General features: G+C 40.7%; 1 protein-coding gene across 9 annotated transcripts in view; it reads left to right on the forward strand.

Annotated features, from left to right (window-relative positions):
* Positions 1–753: 753 nt before the first annotated feature.
* Positions 754–12,144, forward strand: part of SENP6 (SUMO specific peptidase 6) — a 70,727-nt gene continuing 59,336 nt past the window's right edge. For 4 of the 9 annotated variants that reach the window (XM_079298981.1, XM_079298984.1, XM_079298982.1 and 1 more), the window contains exon 1: positions 805–1,004. In XM_079298981.1, coding sequence (XP_079155107.1) covers positions 953–1,004 — 52 coding nt within the window. In that variant the 5' untranslated portion in view covers positions 805–952. Of the gene's footprint in view, positions 1,005–12,144 lie in introns of all 9 variants that reach the window. The other 5 variants (XM_079298987.1, XM_079298988.1, XM_079298986.1 and 2 more) reach the window with 5 other exon arrangements.

Raw genomic sequence — 12,144 nt, forward strand, 5'->3', positions numbered from 1 at the left:
AAATTTGCAGTGAAGTGGGGGGAAGGGGGAGTCAATAGAATTCCAGATTAAGGAACTTGTTGAAGAAAGGAGTAGGTGCTTTTCCCTAGCTGTAGACTGTCATAAACTATCTTTTAGTTGTTAAAGAACGCATGTTTTCTGTATTTCAGCTTCACGGGAAAGCTTTTTAAAATGGAAAACCATACATGCCAGAACTCAATGTACCTGAGGCCATGACTTGCACTTTCACTTTAGCTGGCGTGGCAACGCTGTACATTTTGCAAAACCCAACTTCTGGATTTGAATACGATCAGGCCACAGAATATTTTACGATTAATAGGAATCTTTGACTCTTGGAAAGGCCTTTTTTCCCGAGCTTGAGCGAGGTGAGAGGCCCGGCGCTCCGCCATGGGCTCCCGCACTCCTCCGGCTCCATTCATTTTACCCGAGCCACCTCCTCGTCGCCCGAAAGCCGCTGCCTGCGGGCTGATCGAGGAGGGAGCGGGAGAGCCCGAGGCAGCGCGGGCGCAGCGCCGCTGCGGCCATTTTATGGTGCCGGGGCCGGCAGCGCGGGCGGCCCGCGGCGGGCGAGCCGCAGCTCGGGCAGGCCAGCGCCGTTCCGGAGCGCAGGGGCGGCGGTGCTGCGCGTTCCTGCGCTCGCCCTTCCGCGCTCCCGGAGCCGCGTGCGGCGGAGGCCCGGCCCGGCCCGGCCCGGCTGCCGCCGCTCGGGGGTGCCGGCGGCGGGCGCGCTGAGGGAGGAGCGGGTGAGCTGCCGCCGCTTCCTCCTGCGTGGGGGCCGGAAGGCAGCGCGGCCCGGCGGCGGGAGAGGGCCGGGCCTCGGCGGTAGTGCTGCCGTTGCGGGTCAGCCAGCCAGCCAGCCTTCCGCAGTGGGGGCGGGCAGGCCGGGGGAAGGGCCGGGCCCCGCCGCCGCGCTGGGCGATGGAGTGAGGGAGCGCTGCGCGGCAGCGGGAAGATGGCCGGTGGCGGCGGCGGCGGCGGTTGCAGAGACAGCTTGTTTCTGGAAGGTGCGTGCAGGGCTGCGAGCAGGGAAATGTGGCCCGGGAGCCGCGTTTCCCTTCTGGCGAGCAGTGAAGGGGCACGGCACAAACTGGGGAATGGGGGAGGCGGGCGTGTGAGTTCGTATGGGGTGGGGGGTGGGGGTTATGGGTCCCCTTTGGGTGCGACGACAATGAAAGGTGGCTTCGTGGTGGGGGAAGGGTGGCTGCCGTGGTTAGGTCTGGCGAAAAGAGACCTGCTTTTCAAGGAGGGCTTAATGAGGGCGATTTGGTTCATTTTTTCTTTTTTTTTCCCCTCCTTTCTTTTACTGTTGGGAGCGCGGTGCCGCTTTCCTTTGTGGGGGCAGCGGCGGAGCAGCCCGGGCTCGGTGCGGCGCAGGACGGAGCCGCGGCGGCGGCGGGGCGGGGGGCGCCGGGCAGGGTTAGCGCTGGATGAGAGGGGAGGCCGGGCTGCGCTGCCCTGCCCGCGCTCCGCTCACAGGCCCCGGCCTAGCCCATATTCTTTGGCCCCACCGTAAAATGAGTCTTCGCCCGCTCCTAAAAGGCTCCTGTAAAGGTTTGCGACTGAGTTGGGAAAGGGATAATGCTTATAATTGTGATACGAAGGGGGTGATGAACCTTAGTACCTGCGTTTGAAAGAAACCTTTTGCGTGTGTAAACCCCTGACTTTTGTTTTTTTTTTAAATACTCTTTTGATGTCTTGAGGGTTTTGGTTGGTTGTTTTTGTTTTTTGTTTTGTCACCAAAAAGCTTTTAATCGTAATGCAAAAAGCCTCCTGAAAAAGGAATCTTTTCAACCGTTAGGTTTTTACAATTCCATTGATACATCAAGAAATTTACTACTCTAATGTTGCAAAATTGCTATAAGCTCATGTCCTGATGGCATAGACCAATAGTCTGGTAAATTCTGCCAAATTACCGTGATGGTAACAAAGAAAAATTAATGTAATTAAGTGCTCCTCATAAGCAGAGTTTTTCAAGTCAGGAATAAGTTTAGCATTGAAGATTTGCAGTACCTGTATTGCACAGAACATAGCCTCTTGCAGATTTTCTTTTGCTGCAGGATGTCAGATATTGGCTCTTTATTACAAGATGTTCTGGAATAGATGTACTGTGTGAACAAAATACTGCTTATTGTTTCGAATAATTAATCTGGAATTCTAATGTTCAGAAACTCTGGTTAATAACAGCTACCATGTTATCTCCCTTACACCTTTAAAGGATATGGTGGTGAAATGTAGTCTCTCCATTTTTTTCCCTCAAGTCTCCATAGACTATAGTGAGGTTTGTGCAGAGCAGACAGCTATAAGTGTCAAGGTGATAACTAGTCACTCACTGTCTTCTATGTGCACTTTGAATACTTGCTGGCTGGACAGGTGGCTTAGAGAAGATGGATTTCATTTGCAGTAGCCACACTTTTTGCTTACGAATTCTCTATCCAACAGCAGGAGCAGCACAGCACTGGATACCATCTCCATTTGAAGCTTCAGTGTTCTACGATGGGTGAACTGAGTTGTCAGCTGGTTTTGTGTTTCCCCATTGTTTGGGGCCACATTCATTTTAGGACTGATGATGTGATAGAAACCCTAAGAGTGCAGCCACATGTGAAGAAAATCTAGTGTAGATGATGGTGACAAAAAATTTATGGGGGTGGCCCAAGTCCAAATGGGACAGTCATACTTGGGCAGATTTAGTAAGAGATGGTAAAATATGTACTGATTTGAAGTAAAGGGAAAAGGTTTTCAGATGTTATTTGATAGGTACTTAATAGAGATATTTATAGAAAAAGTACATTTATAGAATCTCTATAAATATATATATGTACGTGAGTTTTTTGGCAATCTGCAGTCTGGAAAGGTAGCATATTATATCAGCCTAATGATATTAGAAGCACCATTATCCAAAGGCTAGACAAGCAGGAGAGTGCCACATTTGTGAAACAGGTATAATGGGGACACAAAAGGGCATGAAAGTGACAGAGTAGGAAATACAGCAAATTCTGTTGCTGGATGATGGTTATTAATTAATACATGAGCATAGAGCTATATCTGTAACGTACTCTGAGTGTGTATATTACATGGAGTCCTTTGAAGACTGTGTAAACAACAACCAAACATTGTTTACTTAATGTTTTCAGAGGTGTTTTCTCAAAGACTGGCAAAGGGGAGGGGCTGAACTCCTCTGTCCATCCCTGCCTTAAATGTGCGCAGGAGAATAAATCTGGGTGAAACGGATGTTAGTTCTGTCACCGGTTAAACTCAGTCTAAGGAACTGTGCTGGTTAAATATGTACCTTCATATGTCTGTGTGTATGCATACATGTGCACAGACATTTCTGGTGTTATCCTGCTTATGTTAGATTTCAATTGCCTATGAGTTAGACTTAAGATAAATATACAGTTAAGTGAAATAACTAACTTGTCAGTATGACAGTTGTTCAGAATTTTGGTTTTGATTCCACATGTCCAATGTGATACTGCTTTTCTTTCATTTAGTGTAACAGATGCTACTGTGAAGAAATATGTCTGTCATTCGACTGTAAAAGTACTTCCCCTTAATATTTTTATTATCTTGTTCTCCAGTAAAAATAAAATGGAGGGGTATTCCTTGAATGATTGAGTTGTTGCCTTTCTGGTAATACCATTCTTAAACATAGCTATTCATACCAGTACACAATTTTTTGTCCGGTTCTGTGTATCTGGTGTGCATAATTTTTGATGCTGTATTGTATAGGCTATTTAATGGAAACATGAAAATGATTCCTAGGACTATAATGGACTCTTTTTTAAGCTGCATTTGTTACAATTTTGAAGCAGTGATAAAGGTTGATGACTTATATGTGGATATGCAGGGCCTGCATGTTTACTTCGCCTGAAGAGTAAAGACTGTTAGAAGTGTGGAAAAGTATACCCTATTTTTCTTATTTAATCTAGATGCAAGTGAAATCAGTAAAACTGTTCTGAATTTGTTTTTTTACAGTGGTGTTTCAAAGTTTTGGGCTGAATATGCAGAAAGTTGCATTAACAGGGTATTTCTCTTACATGGGAATTCTTTCCTGATGTGGAGGAGGAGAAGTTTAGTGATTAGAAATTTGTGTCTGCAGAAGTTCCTGTGTTTTTACTTGATAGTCATATTTAAAATGCGAAGAATGATACACTAATTCACTTGGATTTAAGGTAGGAGGCATGTTAAACATGTGGGAATGGAGAGTATGGTGATCATTACCTTGGAGAAAAATTGCGGAAACTCTTTGTTTTCTGCCTCCTTCACTATCACTGAATTGCAAGGAAATTGTAATTTCTCTTTTCCAAGGTGAAATTTAAAGTTTGTCTTTGTTTATGCAGTAGATAATAGGTGAACTTTAAAATATTTTCCAGAAGAAGGGGGAAATGTATTCTTTCCTATTTTCTTATTTCAGTCTCCTGGTGATTGCAGTAATGATGCTGAGAACCAGTATTGAATTTTCTTTTTGAGGATCTCCTTTCTAAGGGATGTTGCCAGTCCCTAGCTTCAGAGCTGTTGAGATACTTCAGTGCAGTCTTGGCAGGAATTTGCTCAATTTTAGTTCCTATTTCTTGGCTACACGTTTCTTAATAACAGTAAAGAAAACTGTGGTCTACCTGTTAGCAGCAGTAGTATACACTTCAAAGTTGTCTGCCAGAGGATTCCAGAAGACTGCTTTGTTCTTCTTTGCAATCATGTGTAAAGAATTGTCTTCACCAAAGCAGGAGTTGTAGACTTACCTACTTTCTTAAAGGCAGATGAGATTCTGGGGTGATACAGAAACATGCAGCTATTGTGTATGATTGTAGAGTTACAGGCCTACCTTTTGAAGTGGTAGTCAGTCCTTCCTCTCTTTTTTTGCTTCTGTTTTTAATCATACTGAGAAATCTCTGACTGGAATAATACAAATTAAGAGGGTATAGTGGAGTTTATATTCAGTTAGAACACTTGAAACATTTCTGCCTACCAGACTTTTCTACCTGCAAGACTTTTCTCTTTATTTTTCTTATAACAGTGAAATTTAATTCTTAATTGTTGTAACCGTCTCTAATCAGTCTCTGGTGCTTTGTTTGTGGTCTCTAATGGAGATTGTGATTACCTTGAAAATGTGGGGAAGAGTTGTTTCATTGATCTTTTGTGTCTGTCTGAACTCCTGCTTTATCCTGCAGAATTCTTCTCTGGTTTGCATCTGTCCCATTAATGTCCAGAGAGGTTCTGTTTCTTCTGTTTTTCTTGAGAGTTTGTTTTGTTATTTGTTTGGGTTTTTTTGTTTGTTTTTTTTTTATGAGAAAGTGTGAAGTGTTTGTTACTTCCATGGCTTGTTATATGTCCCAGTCCTTTGACCTGTTCGTAATTTTTTTCCAGCACTGCACATGTATCTTCTTGGACTTGAAGAATATTCAGCTGTCCTATGCAGTGGTTTTGAGAATAGAAAACCTTCTCGCTTGACTAACAGGTTATTTTCTATAAATGAAACTCACTTGTTGGGAACTATTTCTCAACAAAGTCAAATTGAAAGCATCTTTATACATGGCAGACTAACTTGGATGATAGGTGGCATGAAATATTAAGAAAGACAGGGTGCTTCTTAAAGTAGAAAGATGCTAAAAATAAATCTAATTTAGCTATTACTGCTCTATAACATATGTTGCAATATGCTTGGGAGCACATTCTAAGGTAAAGCCTGTATCCAGTCCTCTACCACACATCGCCTTCTTAATTTTGATACAGGGTTCCAGGAGCTCATGCTTGTCCTGAGTTTTCTGAAATGTAAAGGATCTGTGTACACTTTTCTGGTTTTCATTGCAGAGGCATTTATTATTTGGTAGTTTTTCCAAAGTAACTGCTGCTCTATTAAGCTTTCTCTTAAGACATAGAAGCTTCTGGTAACTGTCTTGTTTGGGATGCCTCATTCACTGTTTTCTGGCTCTTGGATTGGTAGTAGAGTGCTACTCTTTCCTCAGAAAACATACTGCATTTCTAGAGAGTTTTAGTGGCAAAAAATAGTTAAATGAGAATGTTCCTAAAAGAGATCCTTACAGTCTTCTTTATGTAAGTATACATAAAAAGGAATAGTAATAACAAAAGTAGTAATATTAATATGTGGTTGGATAGTGAACATTAAACCAGCAGTTAGCAGGTGTCATGCTCGCATGGATATGAACCTGTTTAGATATTTCTGTCTTTTCCTTCTGGTTTTATGTACAAGGATAAAACAAAATAGATTATTTATTTTAATGGTTTCAACAGCAACTTTGGCTTTTATTACTGTTGTTTCTGGAAGACTATACATGGATTTTGGAGCAGTATCAGACTTTACCTAGTTTGTAGTTTTAGCTTTGTCTTGTAATTGAGGCTCATCAAAGTGTTTTGTATTGTAGTAGATCCTATAATGTGAGACTTAACCACCAAACTTGCCACTTTTGTATATTGCTCTGTAAGAATATGAAAGATTTTTGAATCACCTCATAATTTTGCCTCCTTCCTTCCCAGTAATCACCTATTTTCAACCCCCTGCCCTAGGAACACCTTCCACTAGACCAGATTGCTCAAGGCCCCATCTAACCTGGCCTTGAACACATCCACAACCCCCGGGACTGCCTTTGCAAGTGCCTTACCACCCTAAGTGTCCTTGGCTAGTGCTTTGTTATAAGTAACAAACATAGTAGCATAACTTCTATTTTTCCAAAACTTAAACCCTTTTATTTACAGAGGTGTGAAGTGTGAAGGTCTTATGGGTAAAAATATAGAAGTTCTGTGAAGCTTGCTCACTCCATTAAGCAGAGAAGTCAAAATGAGTGTCCCTGAAGTGAAAGTTTCAGTGTTGCCTGAACACGGTTCAGTTTGCTGCACAGTGGTGTTAGTTCCTTCAGTGGCTGAGCAGAGGTCAGGGCAGCGAGAGGACTTGGGGCACAGGACAGCCCTTCATCTGTGTGTGTTGCAATGAAAGGAGTGGAAGAGTGTGCAGGATAGGTAAGGATTCTGCAGTAACTGAGAAAACAAATTAAAATGGAGTTGTTGTGGTGGAGGATTCTGTAGGAAAAAATCTGGTTTTGGGAAAAAAAGGACAAATGTAATTCTTCATAACTTGGCTGTTCTAAAAGGCATTGGGAGTGAGAAGGAGTACATTTGTTAAGTTCCTTTCTTTAGGCCCATGTTTTGGCACTTACTTGGTTTCAGTTTGGAAGTTTTTTTAAGGTAGCAATATTTTTACATAGGTTAAAATCTGTCTAGTGCTCTGTACTTACTTTCTATGAAGAAAATTAAAGCATTAGTAAAATATTACTGTTCTTACTATATAGAATTAAATTTGTTGGCAGCTTTATCTTACACATTTAGTTTTTAAAACGTGTTTTTGACTTCCCATTTCTGTGTTCAGCAGTCTAGCATGCCTAATAGTTTCAGGTTAAGCTGACCTTAAGCTGTAATTAAGTCAGAATTGGTGTCTGAATGTCACGTTAGTGGGTGCGACTCCATTTTGGAAGCAGAGCTGCATGTACTCTCCACCATCCTGGAGACTTAACTACTTTCTTGCCAGAGAGATTGAACTGTTCTGTCTTGCCAGGTTGGCACTTTGCCAGAATTCTGTTGAATTTGCTCGCTGAAGGGTAACTGGTAGATGCAGGGCAATGGCTCGGATGGGGGAGAGCATGCAGCCTCTCCACATGTGAGAATAGGACATTTCCTGTTCCATCTCTGCCTGGTGATCTCTTAAGTCAGGCTAAGGTGTAATGCAAAGCTTAAACTTTGTAATAGGTATTTTAGTGCAAGAGCAGCTTTATTCTGCCCAAGGAAATGCAATTATTTTAAATAGCAGGTTATCTTCTGTGAAGAACAAGGTTATGGTGAAGGTGGATACTGGAGGGAATAAATTAACAGGCTGTGGTTATTTCTTGTCAGGTTGGTCAGCAGGCCTTGAAAAAGTTTTTGTTAACAGACAAAGGCTGTAAGCACTACACGAGGCAAGGAAATTTTCTGCATGTGTGTCACAGTAATTCCTGTGAAAGAAGAATTTGGAGTGAAAGACTTTGGGGTGTCTTTCTTTGATTATAGATAAAGAGCAGTGATGATTCAAAACTCTGTGTTAAGCCCTCCTGGCTTTTTGTTTGTTTGTTTTCAGACCATATGAGCTGGAGCAAAGTTTCCCTGCTCATATCTCCCTGAGATTTTGTTTGTTTGTTAATTTTTATTGTAGACTTGCCACAACAACGTTTTAGGAATGAAAAATACCAATAATATTCTGCTGGTCTGGTAAAACATATTACTATATGACATGATTAATAATATATAATCTTAGAAATGTCAGTAAGAAACAGCTGCAAAATATTTATTTTATGAGTATGTTTTTATTCAATGTCATACAATTCTTTCATTTGTACTAAAATTCATTCTACTGATGTATTTTTATTAATGTCACAGGATATAATGTTGTATTTGTTTGACATGTCCAATTTTTATGGCTCATTTAGCAAAATATGAATATCCTGCTGATGACAGAATTTAATACGACAGTCTAACAGAAAGATTATTCAAGAGCCCATTAGATGAGAATTTGAACTATGCAGTAGATGTTAGGTTTCATATTTACAATTGCCTTTGTAATTTCTGAGGCTCATTTCTAAAAACATTTGCCAGAGTTTACTGTAATTTTATTTCTACCAAGGCTTACTGCTTAGGAGGCAGTTTAAAGATCCCTTACAGTAGGGAGTAAACTTTCAAAAGTGAACTTCAGGGCTACTCTGGCCCAGATTATTATGATTGCATATACCTGGCCCTGGGACAGTAAAACTTCAATGAAAATTTAATAGTTCTGCCATAAGGAAATATGTTATAGCTAAATCATTACTTGATAAATACCACAGAAAACTATCATTGATAAAGTAAAAAGTTCTTTGTCTTGTAGCAAAGCCTGTGTTAGATGGAAAAGGTACTGCTCATTATGTGGAAGAAAGACTGTGCCCTGTGATAGAAAAAACTTATAGGTCAAGGTGAGCAGCAGTTTCATGTTTGGATGGAAGCAGCTGAAACTGGTTGCAGGATGATCACTTAACAAGTTTGATGTTTTGCTTTAGCTGTCTTTTGAGTACAGTTTCTTGAAAAGTAGTTTTATAACTAGGTTCAATTAGTAAGCTAGCATGTTATTTTATTAGAATGAGTTGATTGATAGCACTTTTTCATTTTTGTTTTTTGAGTAAATTTTTTGCTTTTATGTGTAAGTACAGAGAAAAAGTGTGTTTTCCATGGAATGTTAAAGTGATTTTTTAGCTTTTTAAAATAAAGCCTGTTTAGTGGTTGTTAGTATATTGTGGTGTAGTGAGCAGTTGTCAGTGTTCCTTAAACTCATTGCTGTTGGGTCTGGAGAAATTTGGTAGTACCGTTACAAAGATTTGCAAAGCCATAGCGAGATCCTGTGTATGGGGCCATACTGTACAGCCATGCAAGGAATTGTGCTTGCAGTTGACAGCACGGCCAGGCCCACTGCCAGGTGCTGCTCAGAGGGACAGAGTGCTGCCCCTCCCAGAGACAGTGTGCTCCAGCTGTGATGCAGTCACACTGCCACTTCACTGTCTTCATGGCAGCTTGGCTGAAGGAGCTGAACTGACAGGACACTGATCCTTGGGGTGGGAAGTGTTGGTGGAGCTAGTCTATTCCTTTTCAGCCATATCAGAAATCCAGCTCAGCTGACTGCTGCCTTGTATGGGTATGAAAGCTTGCCAGTGTCTCTAAGAATTGGATAAAACTCCAGGTATTTAGCCTGTACAGAAAGGCAAATGCAAATATTTTTCTTGCCACGTAGTTTAACTAACTCTTTCATCATCCTTTCCCTAGCCAAGCTTTTTCTGAAATGTGCTTTTTTCATGTGACCAAATTTTTGAGGTTTTTTAATTGAGGTTGTGGAGCATTTTCTTTATATGCTTTCTTTGCTGTCCATTTCATGCGAATCTTGAATAATTGACAGCATCAGAGAGGTGCCTTGTTCTTTTTTTCTGCTTTAATTACATGTATAGTTTCTTCTTAAGGAAGAAACATTTCTTGTGGAAGTGCTCAGGGCTCAGGGCAGTGGATGGGGCTCTGAGTGCCCTGGTCTAGTTTAATGTCTCTCCCCCTCTCATGGCAGCAGCAGGGCTGGAAATAGATGATCTTTAAGGTGCCTTCCAACTGAAACCATTCTATGAGTCTATGATTCTCTGTCCTGCATGTGCAAGTTAAAGTCTTGCAGAGAATTGTGGAACCTTTCTAGACTTTTCATTTCTGTATGTTTTTATAAAGGGGATAGTGTCTATCTGACATCATCTATGAAACTTTGCAGAATAAAACCAGAAGTATTAAATAGTACATATTCTTTTTTTCTTCTTCTTCTTGGTATAAAGATACAGTGCTTTATTTCAACCTGATGTTCCAATTACTGCAGCAAGTGTGCAAACCTTCTCGAAGTGTCAGTTGCCTAATTTCCAGGTAGTTTGGTTAGGTTATTAATCTTACTCTGTCTGTAACTGCCTTTCAGCATTTTCTAAAAATAGATCACTGTTTGTTTAGTGCTGCTGTATTCTCAGTTGCACAAGCTCAGACTTTATATGAAGATGGATCCCATGGTGCATAATGAAGTGTGCAAATCACATGCGTGATATACTGTGCAGTTTCCTGCTGTGTTTTGCTCATCTTCTAAAACTATTCCAGTGTTCAGAATTTTAGATCATATGTGATTAATATATACTGATTTGCCACAGAAATTGTATTCTGTTATTCGTGTTCAACTGTGATCTTCCTTGAAATGGCTTGTTAGCTTTATATATTTTTTCTCATTTTGAGAGTGAATTGGCAGTTCAGAAATTGTTGTTAGGCTAACCTCACCTTTTATCCTCTATTTTTATCTGTAAAACAGGAAGATACCTCTCTTAGACTTAACTTTGCTATAAAAACAATAAAACTTTCTTCTTGATTTCTGAATTTTTGGTGTATCTCCAGTCTAGCAATAGAGGTCTTAGGTAAGTAAGAAACTCATAATGCTAGAGATACAAAAATTACTTAATTGCTTCTCCTTTTTTCCCTGTTTATTTTTGGTTCTTTCTTTTGATGTTATTCAAATTATTTTACTTGTGTGGAAAGTTTGAGTGAGAGTCAGACTTACTCAGAGAGGAAAAGGAGAAAAGTGACAGAGGTACTCCTTTTTGGAAGTCTTTAGGATGGGGGTGCAGTTGCTTTAGGGGATGCTTTGTACTTCTGAGTAGTCACTGGTTTTATTTGCCAGCTGTTTGGGTTCAGATAGGTTGGAACATCCTGTTCAAGCCAGACCCAGTTAGAGCAGGTTGCTCAGGGATTTGTACAGTCTCTATTGCCTCTCAGGTCTTGAGCACACACGTGGTAAAGAATAAGTTCTGTCTTTTGAAGATTAGCCTGTAGCTCACCAGATTGTCCTTGTTGTCCTTCTTGAAGGGCAATGATGTTTTTCCCGTCTTTGGATACAACTGGCTTAAGTGTTGCTTAATCACATCTTCCTTGACAATGGGCTATACTGTGTTCCCACAGATTCTGCTGATAGAGTTGAGGAACTGTGAGGTCGGAAGGCAGGACATAATGAAATCTGAGATAACAAAAAAAAAAAAAAAGATCAAGTTCTTAATTTTTTTTTTCATGTCTTTTGTCACTAGGTTTCTGTCTCATTGAGCAGAAAATGAAAGTGAAGAAGCATTAGTTGTCCATTGTGTGGTTATCACTGCTGTCTTACCAGAAAAACTTTCAAAGGCATCACAGAGAAAATGTTTAACATACTTCAAAGCTCTGTCCTTTTATCCTCCTCTGTTACTCCTTGTTAATACTTTAAAAATGTTAAATAGTTCAGCTTATGATCAAGCTTATGCAGTTCTGTGTTCTTCAGTCCTGTCGTCAGTGCAATATCCTGCAATGTAAGCAGCCCAATGTACATTCAAGTCCTGAAAAAACCCCAGTCATTTGCCAGAATATGCAGATAATTTACCTCCTTGAAGTACAGAACTTTCATAAATGCTTTTGCTTTTCAGGACCATGAACACTTTTGTCCAGGAATGAATGCTTTGTATTTATTGGTTTTCTGTAGACATCAAGTTCTTGGAAGGGTGTGGGTGTTTTTGTTAGCCAGCTGAGAAATTGAATTCCTTTCACGTGCAAAGG

Source organism: Erithacus rubecula (assembly GCF_903797595.1).
Source record: "Erithacus rubecula genome assembly, chromosome: 2".
Lineage (NCBI taxonomy): Eukaryota > Metazoa > Chordata > Aves > Passeriformes > Muscicapidae > Erithacus > Erithacus rubecula.